Source organism: Manacus candei, unplaced genomic scaffold (assembly GCF_025592945.1).
Source record: "Manacus candei isolate 608988 ecotype Guabito, Panama unplaced genomic scaffold, ASM2559294v1 h1tg000069l, whole genome shotgun sequence".
Taxonomy (NCBI): Eukaryota; Metazoa; Chordata; class Aves; order Passeriformes; family Pipridae; genus Manacus; species Manacus candei.
Window position 1 is genome coordinate 1956596 of NW_026138117.1, and position 14047 is coordinate 1970642.

At 38.0% G+C, this 14047-nt stretch overlaps 1 protein-coding gene across 1 annotated transcript in view; it reads left to right on the forward strand.

The window, feature by feature from the left end:
- OCA2 (OCA2 melanosomal transmembrane protein) overlaps positions 1 to 13414 on the forward strand; it is a 171604-nt gene extending 158190 nt beyond the window's left edge. The window contains exon 23 of the mRNA XM_051806902.1: positions 12834 to 13414. Within this exon, the coding sequence (XP_051662862.1) occupies positions 12834 to 12921 (88 nt within the window). The 3' untranslated portion in view covers positions 12922 to 13414. The remainder of the gene's footprint in view (positions 1 to 12833) is intronic.
- Positions 13415 to 14047: the final 633 nt, after the last annotated feature.

The window sequence follows — 14047 nt, forward strand, 5'->3', positions numbered from 1 at the left end:
CAGGGTTTGAGCTCCTAAACAAATTGGGTGGAAGATAGTCCTGTTCTGACAAAATGTGTGTCATAAGCTGGGGATAAGTGAGTTGGTGGGAGAAGGGAGGAAAGGGAACTTGGGAAGAGAACAAGTTCAGCCAAGTAGAGATGATTGTAAGAAGAGAAGAACTGATGAAGTGCTTGCTCATTTCCATGCTCTTTGTAATTTGACTCGGGAAGATAAAAAGCCAAACTTCCTGAACTCAGTTCAGTTTCTGTTCCACCTGGGAGATGATATAAATTTCATACAAAGTTGTTTGTATTGATCAACACATATTTGAATTCTTACATGTGTAATGTCTTATGTGCTGATACAAATTGGCTTTGTTTTCCAAAAAATTCCTACTTTTTTCAGCTTCATTCAGATTCATCAGTTGCCAAGTTTCCAGTTAATTATAACATGCTAAATTTGATTAGACAGTCACTATAGTTGCTGAACAAGAGTCTTATTCAAATATTGCTGAAATTAGAAAGTAATTTTCTAATTAAATAAGGTATTTTGGCAATTACCAGAATTAGACAGAAAATGCTGGATTGAGAATACTTGCTTGGAGAAATTATGTGTCTCTAAACACTGTTTTACAAAACAGTTTGCAGGAGATCCAAACAAAAAGGTAAACTAGATGGCAGAAAGAGACATAAGTCTGGGAAACTCAAGAGTACATTGTCAGTATGAAGCTTATACACATTTGCTATATGTACGTTGACTAACAAGTGTTCTTAAGAGAAAATATTAGTTCTCAGCTTGAGTTTGTTTTATTACATGCTTCATGTTTGCCTGCCAAAGCATCATACAGACATTTGGAGTTACATCATAATCATGGTTTTACAGAGCATTTCATTTTCTCAAATAATTTGATATTTTTAATAGAACTGGCAAAGTGATTTTCCCCTCTGTTACTAGATAATGTGTCAGACAGACTATTCTGATGTCTCCCAACACAATCAGAAGAAAGGAGGATTTACTGTTTACGTTATTTTCATTGGAATGCATTTGAAATTAGAACTGCTTGAAGGAAGTAGTGCTTTTAATGCAATAGTAAATAGATTCTTATCTTCTTGTGTAAACTAGATATTATTTGTCACATAACAGATGTAGTAGTATTTACTGTATTCTTTGCTTTTTACTGCTTGAACTTAGCAGTGAATTTTGACAACTTAAAAAAAATAATTATCTTCCTGATTATATTTACACTCAGGGTATTGCTTTAATGTAAACAGCACTAGTAAACCCCTTGAATACTAACTTCCTGTTCAACACTTGTAGTTTTTTATCTTCGATGAAGGTTACTTAAAAAGGGCTACTCTAAATTTTAAAACAGATATATAGCAACTTAATAGGCTAAAATTACAATGCTTAGGTAATGATAGTGGTTTTAAATTGATAGTGATAAAGAGCCACTTTTATGGGAGCAGATACCAAACTTGTTCCTGAAAAATAGATAAGGTTTTGTTGGGTTTTGGAGTTTTTTGAGGGGGGTTTGTTTGTTTGTTTGTTTGAGTCTTTGGGTTTTTTTTATTGCAACTTGTCAATTTTATTCTATGAACCTTGAAGAAGTCACTAAAGAAAAAGGAAAGTATTCATTCTAGGAAAGTTTGAAAACCAGTGCTGTGTTGGAGGTTTTTCGTCTTTATGTTTTTTGTCTTTGTAGTACTGTTTGACATATATTACTAAATGTTACTAAACAATTTAAAAAATATTTGTGTCTTCTTCTGGGTTCATTTGTTGTTAAGCCAGTTATTATTTCCATTACTATTTGCTGATAATGAAGGCTAAACAAAAACTATTAGAGATTCAAAACCAAGTGTCATACAGGTAAATTGCTTTCCTAGTACTATGGAAATTATTTAAAGAATAGAATTTCTAAAGACAAAAGGGAAAAAAACCCCATCTAATTATTCCAGTCAAGAAATACTCATATTACATCTCTGGCACTGTAAGGATATTAATACCATGGTTTTGTTTCAGATTTTGTTTCATAATGCTACAGCTGAAATGCATTAAAATGCATCACTGTACCTTCTGTATCTAAGACAGGAAATTCAAAAGTGTATTGACCTTAGCTGGAAAGGCCAAATTCAGAGAAATAAACTAAAATAGAAAATGTCTAAAACATATCTGAAAAAATAATACTGCTATTTAAGAAAGTTAATAGTGTGTTTCTGTGGTGGGATTAAGGATGGTACAGAATCACTTGATGACACTTAAACCAACTGTTTAATTGTTCAAAAGACTAAAACAGAAAAAGGACGAAGACGAGAGTGCATGTAGCCTGAGTGTAAATGGTTGGCCCAGATGATCTCAACATAACTCACTTGCTGGCAAATTTCTATGACATTCTTGTGTTCTGTTACCAGTTCAGTGTAGGTCCATGAAGAAATGCCCATATGGGTTTATACTCCATGCTTGTGTTCCTGGAGTAGCAATCCATCTTTTCCACTGCAGAGGTGGAGATAGGAGGAGGGAAGGAGAAACTAGTGTAGCAACCATCTTAGTTTTCACCCATTTGGGGGAAATATGAACATAGTTAATTATCTTCATAATTAAAAAAAAAAAATCTAATTATTTTATTCTTGTTTTTCCCTCATTTCAGTCACTCTAATTCCTATTCCCAAGGCAGGCCTGAGTGACACCTATCTGCCATCTGTAACAATTAGACAGTGATGATTCTGATTGACTTGCAACATCTGTGAGCTGGCTATGTAGTTAAACTCACATTAAAACATCCTGCTAGTGGTACTTACCTGCCTCTCTATACTATATTTTTTCTATTTTGTCCATCTGTTAAATCTCCTCAGCGTAATCTAGTTGTGGCCTTCCAGTACCTGAAGAGAACCTACAAGACAGGTGGGGAAAGACTATTTACAAGAACATGTAGTGGCAGGACAAGGGTAATGACTTGAAATTGAAAGAGAGTATCTTTAGATAAGATATAAGGAAGAAATTCTTTACTGTGAGGATGGTGACGCACTGGAACAGGTTGCCCAGAGAAGTTGTGGATGGCCCATCCCTGAAAGTGTTCAAGTCCAGGCTGGATGGAACTCTGAGCAGCCTGTTCTAGTGGAAGGTGTTGTAACTGGATGGTCTTTAAGGTCTCTTCCAACCCAGGCCATTCTATGATTGTCTTTCATCTCATTGGAAATGTTGGTATATATCTGTGACAATCCAGAGGGATATATTTATATATTACTTATTTTTTTAGTGCTTTGTATCTGGGAACTTTAACATGCTGTGGAATGGATACACTTAGAGTAGCATTCACTTTATTTAATCTTAGTTTGCTAGTGCACTTAAAATTAGACCTGCAGTTTATAGAAGTTTTCCTTGTAGTGAGCTCATATCTGTGGCTTTTCTGGGAGGAAGACCTGTACAGTGTAGTTCACCGTGATGGCAGTGAAGGCTTTGAGGCTCCATCTGCCCCCTTATTTGCCTTTGATTGACATTTCATGGTGGGTGGGAGAGAACCCTCCAAGTACACACTGCTGGAATGAAAATCTCCACTCTCTGCTCTTCGCTTAGACTGTGTGGCCTATAGCATGTGCTTTGTGGTGAAAAGTTTACTGGCCTTACATCATCAACAGCCTTTTAGCAGTAGGCATCTGCTGAGTTCATAATGAAAAATCATCATTAGTGCACAAGAAACATCCTTCTACTTCTTAATTCAAAATGCAATTGCATTGCTCCTTTGTCCTGGTGAACTGCTGTACGTGAGCTCTCTAACATCACATTGTGTGGCACGTGAATGGGAATCTCGAAGTGGAGAGAAAGAGAAGAGGGGAACAGGGTGGAACATACTCTTTCTTACACAACATCTGGCTTTTTAGCAAAGTCCAGGGCTTTTAAAATAGTTGAGAGTGCTCTGATGAAATTATTAAAGAATCGACTGATTAGTCTCTTCTGTAAAAATGTAATTTCCTTTTATCTTGTGCTTTAATCAAAATGAAAGAGTACATTTGGAAGAAAATAAAACCTAAGAAAAGTGCCTCAAGATACCATTTGTGAGGGTGGGGATTAAGGGCATTAGTGGAAGTAACATTCAGGCAACTTCCATTCCTGAATTCATGACAAAATGCAAGATAATATAGAATCTGTCAAGGTTATTTAATTTGAAACATTTTGGAACTAAAATAAATCACAGTTAATTTCTGCCATATCCATTACGTCTGATTTGTTTAGACTACATAGAAATACAGTTTAGTCTAAAAAATTTGTGGATACAGTTTGTTTCAAAAATACACAAAACATTTTATTTTATGAGACATTTCTATAGCAGAGAGATTTGAGCTATAAAAAGGTATTTTAATGAAAATGTCCTTAAGCCTCAAATTTGCTTTTTGCAAGGCAAAAAAGCATATGATTGTCAGAAGTGAGTTTACAATATGTTAAATATTTCATAAAATGCAGAAACTATAACTGCAAACATTGCAAAACCTATTTCAGCAGTCCTAATGCATTCATTTTTTGCACAGTAAACCTTATACAGTTTTGTATAAATCTGTCTCATTAGTAGAATATTTGTATCAGAACCATTCAAACAATTAATGAAAATAAGTACTGTCAGAGAAGACATACTTCATTGATTTTCTCTTCTAGTTGGCCATAATGATTTTAATCTTCTTAAACTCAGACTCACAACTACATCTCACTACACAGATATGTGGGAGAGGAATAAGTATGGCTTTCCCAAGAAGCTGAACCAATTACATATATTTGCATTCCCTAGACTTTAGAATGGCATGAAGGTTTCACAACAAAGCAACAAGCTGAGGACTAAACTTGTTTTGGAGTCTGCCTAGAGGATGTGGAGAACAAATACATTGCTAAGATATGACAAAAGATCCAAGGATGACATGAAGTTTTGATAAAATAGAAAAATCACTAACAGATCATCTTGAATCTTTATGCCACACTTTATCATGGCATGTTCTACTTTAGTAGGGTATGAAGTGAACTACTCTGTCTATATAGAAGATGGTTCCCTGATGATCATAGAATCTTAGAATTATTTATGTTGTAATACACCCTTAATATTATCAAATCCAACCATTAGCCTAACATTGCAGAGTCTACCTCCAGGGATGGTGAATCCACACTTCCCTGAGCAGCCTGTTCCAATGCCTAACCACCCTCGAAGTGAAGAAATTTTTTTGAATATCAAACCTAAGCCTGCCCTGGTGCAACTTGAGGCCATTTCCTCTTGTTCTGTCTCTAGTTGCCTGGGAGAAGAGGCTGACCCCCACCTTGACACAACCTCCTTTCAGGTGGTTGCAAAGAGTGATAAGGTCCCCCCGAGCCTCCTTTTCTCCAGGCTCCTCATAGGACTTTGTCACTAAACCCTTCACCAACTCTGTTGCCCTTCTCTACACGTGCTTCAGCACCTCAATGTCTTTTTTGAAGTGAGAGACCCAGAACTGGACACTCAAGGTGTGACCTCACCAGTGCTGAGTACAGGGCACTTCCGGTCACTTCCCTAGTCCTGGCCACACTATTTCTGATACAAGCCTGGATGCCACTGGACTTCTTGGTCACCTGGGCACACTGCTGGCTCATGTTCAGTGGCTGTCTGCCAGCACCCCCAGGTTCTTTTTGATAGGGCAGCTTTCCAGTCACTCTTTCCCAAGCTTATAGAAATGCATGGGGTTGTTGTGACCCAAGTACAGGACATGGTACTTTGCCTTGTTGAACCCCATACAATTGGCCTCAACCCATCAATCCAGCCTGTCCAGATCCCTCTGCAAAGCTTTCCTATCCTGCAGCAGATCAACACTCTTGCCCAGCTTGGTGCCATCTACAAACTGAGAGTGCACTCAATTCCCACCTCCAGATCATTGGTAAAGATACTAAACAGGACTAACCCCAGTACTGAGCCCTGGAGAACATCACTAGTAACTGGCCACCAGCTGCATGTAACTTCATTGACCACCACTCTCTGAACATGGCCATCCAGCCATTTTTTTACCCAAGAAACAGTGCATCTGTCTAAGCCATGAGCAGCCAGTTTCTCCAGGAGAATGTTGTGGGAAGCAGTGTCACAGGCTTTATTAAAATCCAGGCAAAAAACATCCATACCCTTTTGCTCATCCACTAAGTGGGTCACCTTGTCATAGAAGGAGGTGAGGTTGGTTAAGCAGGACTTGCCTTTAATAAACCTGTCCTTGCTTGTCCTGATCCCCTGGTTGTCCTGCAAGTGCTGTGTGATGGCATTCAAGATGATCTGCTCCATGACCTTCCCCAACACTGAAGTCAGGTTACAGGCCTGTAGTTCCCTGCACTTTTTTTCTTTTGGTAATCAGAATTTTGGGAGACCAAGGAAAGGCCCATTGCTTGTTCTGTATATAACTATGTTGAGGTTACAGCAAAACACCTTTAGGAGGATGTTCTAGACTATAGGAGGCACAATATAACACCTTTATGTTTTCTCACTCAGGATATGATTTTCCCTATCTTAAGTTTTATTCCTGACAGTAATTCTATGGGAAATCTTGGCATAGACTCAAAAGAGATAGAATATCATGAGAAATTATTATAATTTCAGCAAGCAGAAGAAAATAGAATTATAGGTTTTGTTCTGTGATTTAAATTACACAGGAACTCCTGTGTATGGTAACTAGCAGGTAACCACACTGTAATTTTTATGTAATTACAGACTATATGAAATTCAGAGCAATTTAATGTTAAATTAATGATCACTTTAATTTTAGCCACCTGTTTCTGAGCTACAACAGGTGTCTGGATTTGAAGGAGTCATGGGCATGTGATAAACATTTTGAATATGTTTCCTTTAAGCTGTTATTATAGTCCATATTTTCCTTTCAGAAGAAATGGATCAGTATGTCAAAGACTAGGAATGATGGAAATGTTAATACAACTGAAATGATAGGAGACTCATAAGGTACTCTGCACTGAAAGAAAGGAAAAGAAATAGGATGAGTACTGTGGTTATATCGTTTTGTTGAAAAGAGTACTACTTTGCAAATTCAATTAAAAGGTGTAACTTCATTAAAACGTGTAACTTTCATTCAGAACTAACCTTATGTATGTCCTAAGTATGCCCACACCCACGTCTGCTTTCGTAGACTTTTAGATGTTCTTTTAAAATGAGCTCATGATTATCATAATTCCAGAGCAAAGTGCTGCATACAATGAGAGACTGTCCAAGATTGAGAAGAATTATATGTCTTTTGTTCTTTGTTAAATATTTTCTGGTGAGATGTCAGTTTTCAGGTGTGCAGATGGTACTTATCCTATGTTGAATAACAGAGGAACAAGTAGGTGAGTGAGAATCACAGACTGACTGAGGTTGAAAGGGACCTCTGGAGGTCCCTCTCAAACAGGATGACCTAGAGCCTATTTCCCAGACCCACATCCATGTGACTTTTGAATACTTCCAAGGATGGAGACTCCACAATCTCCCTGGGCAACCTGTACCAGTGCTTTGTCAACAATACAGTAAAAAAGTGTTTCCTGATGTCCAGACAGAACTTCCTGTGTTTCGGTTTGTACCCACCGTCTCTGGTCCTTTTACTGGGCATCACTGAAGAGGGCCTGGCACTGTATTCTTTACACCATCCTTTCAAGAACTTAAACACATTGCTGAATTTCTCTCCGAGCTTTCTCTTCTCCGGGCTGCACAGTCCCAGATCCCACACCTTCCCTTGTGTTACTGATACTCCGGTCCCTTAATCATCATCTTTGTGGCCCTTCACTGGACTCTCTCCATTATGCCCATGCCTCTTGTACTGGCAATCCCAGAATTGGATGCAGCACTCCAGGTGTAGCCACATCCATACCGAATAGAGGGAAGGGTCACCTCCCTTGATCTGATGGCAATACTTTTCCTAATGCAGCCCAAGATACCATTAGCCTTCCTTGCTGTAAAGGCACATAACTGGCTCATGTTCAACTTGGTGTCCACTATGAACCCTCTGTCCTTTTCTGCAAAGCTGACATTATACCTTCTACATAACTTATAGTATGAAACTGAGATGAAGCAAGAAAAGCAAAATTTTAAGCCTGATTCAAACTCCATCAGTTGAATTTAAATTGTGCATTAAATTGCAAACACAAATAGGAGTAGAAATTAGCTTCAACTCTTTTTAACTCTTACCCCTGTCTACCACCAAAGTTCTTTCACTGCCGGTGGTTTGGTCTTGGGAGATTTCTGCTGTTGCTTTTCCACTGAGAATCCACCGAAGGTTCCCCATTTCCTTGGAGGTGTGCTCCTTCCACAGATTTCCCCATGGATGCACAGGCTGTGCAAGTTATGAGCTGTCCGTGAAGGCAGTGCCTATAGGCAAGGTTTGCATGCATGAGAACATATATTTCGTGTCCCAAATCAGGCAGAACAGGGCACTGAACTTGGGTCTTGTAATACTGGGTCTTACTGGCTCTTGAAGCATCACAAAATAGAGCTTTAAGGTAATGTAGGAGATCAGTTTGTCCAAGAAAACTCAATTCCAACCCCAAAGGCTTCAGTATTATTATTTAGCAAATAATATTGGATAACTTATAACCTAAGAAAACTGTAATATTCACTTCTGTAGAAACTTATTAAAAATGGAATTTATTCCCAACATAACCATACAAAGGTTTGCTTTTCTCTAAGTAAATACAGAGCCAGAAATCTTGCAGTGAGGCAGAATTAGAAATATTTAGGTCACTTCCAGTGAAAAGCTTCACTTTCCTTGCTGTTCTTGTGCCCATGGTTGACTTCTAATATACATTTCACACTTACCTTCACAGAGTTTCATTTTCTTAATTTCAAATTCTCATTTTGATTTGTTAAGAACATGCTGAATTCTGGTCTACACGGAGTCTGACATTAGTCCTGTGCTGGGACGATTTGCAAGCTCTTTGTTACTGGTTCGCTGAAGTTATTAATAAGTAAAACTTTGTCTAAGACAAATCCCTGGGGCTCTCACTAGAAATACTCTATCTCACACAGAGCTAACATCTGTTTTTTGTGTACATTTAAGCTGGTCGATTTCACTTAGATAGCAGTTTTACATGTAAGCTTCTCTCATGAAGAGGTGGAGGGGAAGAGTGGAGTGAATGCTAGATGTGGCCATCCTTCCCCTCCTTGTATCTGACCTTGCTTCCTCTCTGCAGTGGTAGAAACTCCCTCAGCTGGCTGTGGAGAGTCAGGATGTACCTTTTAAACCATGCCAGCTATGTGTATATCCCTGTCTGCAGAGAGGGAGAGGCAAGGAAAGCCTGCCCAGTGCAGGACACAAAAATGTATTTTTATGCCAAATATCCTTACTGTTTCTTATGAATCTGAAGTTTTAGTACAAGAAAGGTTTTTATGACTTCTAAACTCTACTGATCCTTTCTGCTGGACAGGAGCAACTGAATGACATGGTACTCTTTGACTCCAAGAAGTATGCTGGAAATTAGAGTTCCTGGAAGTAATTTTTCATTGTTTAAAATGAATTCTTGGACTTAATATTTAACTAAAGAAAACATTTGCAGCTATACATTGTGTTGTATGTGGCCTGAGACAGGAATTTTATGTTCCCTGGGAGCAATGGTTAGTGTAAATAGCATAACAGGGCACTGAACCAACTCAAGTAATTGACTAACTCTGCAGTAACTATTACTTACTGACTGAGTTTATCTCCTCTCTCTCTGGTACACAAATTCCACATTGAATTTGATCCAATTACATTAGTGCTCAGGCCAGCATGTCTGAAATTCAGACCTCAAGTTGAGGGGTAATTGTCCATGCAATGAGAGTAACAGTTTCACAGTTGTGCCCTGTGCAAACATCCACACTAAGTGAAATGAGGTTCCTCCATAAACTGTTTCTGGCTCCAGCTACACATCTGACTGGCACTGTGATGGTGGGGGTATGATCATAGTTCCTGTATGTGGCCTTGTATAATTAATCCATTCTCTTTCATGCAGTTCCTCCAAGCTCGAGAGAGCTTTTTTGTTTTGTTTTCAGTGGTCAATTAGACTTTCAGTCTTTCTGGGTCCTTCCCTCCCCTTGCCAGTCTTCACAAAGACGTATTGCCATTTGCTGCTGAACTACTGTCCATTCTCCAGGGAGATTTGTTAGGTTGCATTAATACAGATTAAGATCTGCTCTGTCCCCACTCCTCCCAGTGCCAGCTCATTGTTTGCTAACTGTGAGGTCAATAGATTTATGTTTTCTGTCAAACAACAGCCAGTGTTCTTATGAGAGTTGTAGCAATCTCCGGCTCACCAGCCTGTCATATAGACAGAGCTGTGAAGAGCATTCATTAGATATACTGAAGGATGTAGCACGTTTTTTTAGCCACTCTATTTTATTTTTGTAGTTGTTGCTGATTTTACTTTTTTTGTCCTATTAGGACACTTTTGTCTAAGTGAGATTAGGAAATGCTGCAGATCAGATTTGCTGAGAGAAAAAAGCAAAGAGTCTGAGGAGCAGTTTGCTAGCCAGCCAATTAACTTATTTAATTTTTGCCATTTGTTTTAAATTAAAATAACTTCAGGAGATGCTTCAGCTCAGCTGTTTTACAATATTATCAGCTCTATCATAGTTTAGTGACTGAATAGAGATGCAGCTCTTTCAAGAAACTAGTTGTTCAAAAGCAAGGATCTGACCAGTCAGACTGGAAAAAAAATAACACTTCTCTGCACTATTATGCATGTTCATATGAACAAAAAGAAGAAAAATAAATCCTCTAAACAGATTTCAGACTTTGCAGGAAATATTTGAAAGTTGTGACAATTCTGTGACCCTTTCTAATAATTTTTCTCTCCTTTCACCATTCACCTGTTGGACACAGCTGGCCCTTCTCTCTACTCTCGCTTTCTCTTTTCCCAAGTTCAAATAGCAGCTTAACATTAATGTCTTTGGAGCCAGAACAGCAATAATGATGCCCAATACCAAAATGTGGAAGAGGCCAGCATACCAGGTCCAAAACCCAAGAGAGAGGAAGGAGAAAACCTCTGGAGCCAGTCATGGTGGGAGCTGTCCTTCTGGGCAGATCTTGCAGGCAATTTTGGGTGATGGACACAGGAACACTTTTGGACACATGGAGACAGTCCAGCTTCTTCCAATTAATGTCAAGGAGACAGAAATGAGACGATCTGGCAGCCCTGTCAGTTTTCTCTTTGTACATTTCCTATCTTGCAAGGATTTCCTTTTGTTCTTGGTTTCCATGTATTTCTACTAGTATGTGAGATTGGCTCACTTTGATACTGGGCCAAGAGTAGCCGTGAAGAGTGGCCATTATGGACAAACTTGTTCTTTCCTAAATAATTTCAATGTATTTTTTAGAGTGTTTGTGTTCTTAATTTCCTAGTTATTCTGCAAACTTTATAGTAGAGCTGATTATTTTTGTGTTAGCAGTGACTTTCACCCCTGGTAAAATTCCCTTGTTAGTAACTCGAACCAATGATTGTTAAAGGTGATAGCACTTCCGATCTGCTGGTCTCATCTATGCTTCTGCCAGTCAGCTTTTCAGAAAAACACCAATGAAGGAAACTGTCTCTTGAGGATCTCAGAGTAATGTTGCAGCTGCAGGTAGAAAGCAGACATCAATGACAGATTGAGAAGTTTAATTTTCATTTTATGCAGGTGGTTTCATAGTCTGAGGAAGTGGGGGCCAGACTTAATGCCCCAAATGGTCCCTTCTAGCTGTAGATTCCTAAAGGAAGGAGCTATTCATTCAACCAAGCTCAGAGAATGGTGTCCTCCTGTCCGCTACAAAAATGGACATCTTTGTTAGTCCTTTGTTAGAGGGAAATAGGCTTGAGGAACCTTCCTAAGGGCTCCTAATAAGTAAGGCAAAAAGGTACAGTTAATATAGCCACATGGAGTAAGTTGCTCTTAGTTTAAGGAAAAGAATAAATGAAATGCTGTACTTCAGAGACCCTTGCCATGCTTTGCTGAGTTTTATGGAAACTCTTGTCTGAACTAGACAAAAGAAAGTATATAAGGAGGGTCATTAGTGGCATGACCATTTCTCATCTCAGTTCTCCTTGTGATTTTAGTAGTATAAAAAAAAATGAATGTGATCACAGCAGTGGTTCTTCACAGATCCCAAGTATCATACAATAATGCTTTTGAGTTTCAGAAAACTTCCTTCTTTTCACACATCTGAAAGACCTACAAATTTAGGAGAGCAGGACTTGGCCAACTCCACAACATCCTTTCCACTTGTCTGTCTCTGCTGTCTCTGTCAGTCTAAAGAAAACTATAAAATCTTATTCTGTGGGGAAAAAGAAATAGTTGTTTTAATAGAATAGCAGAGTTTTAACATTTTTACAGGTGCCTGGGGTTGATTTCCAACAGTCTGTTAGACTTGAGAGGTATGTTTGTAAGAAGAATGATAGCTGACAGATCAACAGGGAAACCATTTAAAGAGTTTCATCCATATTAAGTTACAAAGTGCCATACCAGCATTACACAACTAACCTGAAGTGATACACCTTTGAAAATCTATTCTAATGATGCATAATTTGTAAGAATCATTATTTTACTGGTATGTTGCATGTTGAATTTGAGGAAAAAACACACAACAATAAAACAAGGTACACCAGATTCTGAGACAGTGTACATTGGAGGAGATGTCCTGAAAACAATGAAATTATGTGAATTTTGACCTTGTATCTCTAAAATAGGCTGGAAGTAGAAATATAATTTTGAATATTAGACTGTCATATGCTCAGTACATCTATGCTTTTGGCATTGCTGTAAGCATATTTGTCACTTGGAATGTGTAGGATAAGTTAAATTTCCTTTTTGTAAATTGGTTGGAGAGCAAACTATTGTATCCTTGTTAATCTTTATTTTCTTTTTCTTTCAGGTTAGGTTTCCCCATGATGATTGTATCCTGTACCATTGGGATGTGCTATCTTCTTGTTGCTCATGTTGTAGTCGGTTGGAACTCATAGTAATTTATACTTTCAAGACTCAAATAAGCTTTCTCTTTCATTTAGTTTATATCAGAATGCTAAGAACACATATAAAAGGAAAAAGGTGTAATCCCCCAACATATGGTATTAATCAAATTGATTGTCAGCATAAACATCAGATTTGGTCATTCTTAACCTTCTGTTTTATGAACAATTTGCAGAACTAGACAATCAAAATTTTAAGAATCCATATATTTAATTACGAATGCAGTTATTGTGCAGATAAAAAGGAACCATCTCCAGGGAGTATGCTGTGCCTGAAAGTTTGTATTGACACAGTCTGAGTATAGTCACAGATGATAAACTCATTCACAATAGCAGATGTTCAGTAATTTCTTTTTAGGACTTCATTTTCCTTTGTCAATATATTTAGCTATTTGTATGAAAGTAACTAATATTCCAGTTGTAATAATTGACAGTTAAGCAGGAAGTCTGTACACTATGAAAGATGTATCATTATCTACATTTAAAAATAAACACGTCTTAAAAATGTGCTGTGGAAGGAATTATTATTTTGGAACTGGGACTGCATTCTGTGGAGGCTTTGTTTCTCATCTTAAAGCTCCTACACAGTGTTAAGCTACCCTTTTTTTCTTTAAAATAAACTAATGCCCCTCTTCTTACAAAAGTATGGACATAAATTGTGATAAAGCATTGGGCATCTTCCATTTAATTATTAATTCACTTTCATGAAGGAGTACTCTAAATATTTTAATAGTTTAATACACTATATGGAAGAATGAGATCATGCTTTGGCTTTGATTTCCTTATCTCTGATCATAGTGTGTTAAACCACATATAATTGGCTGTCAGAATGGGTCAAAATTCTCATTAGGAATATTAAGTCCTGTGAGGCATTTAATGGCTCAAATCCTGTCTTCCAAAACCTTGGTGGGTTTGGTCTGAATTACTGGTGGATCTGTTTTATCTTGAGTCAGAAAAATCAACAATCTGCTGAGTGCAACCCAAGTTGACTAGGCTGAATTACAGGGAGCCTTCTGCTTAGTCCTTGAGACAAACCAGGTGAGTGAGAAAGAAGCAGTATCTCCCACAAAAGGGTGTGAGATTAATCGTACATCCCATTTTATTCATATGCAGGTTGTAT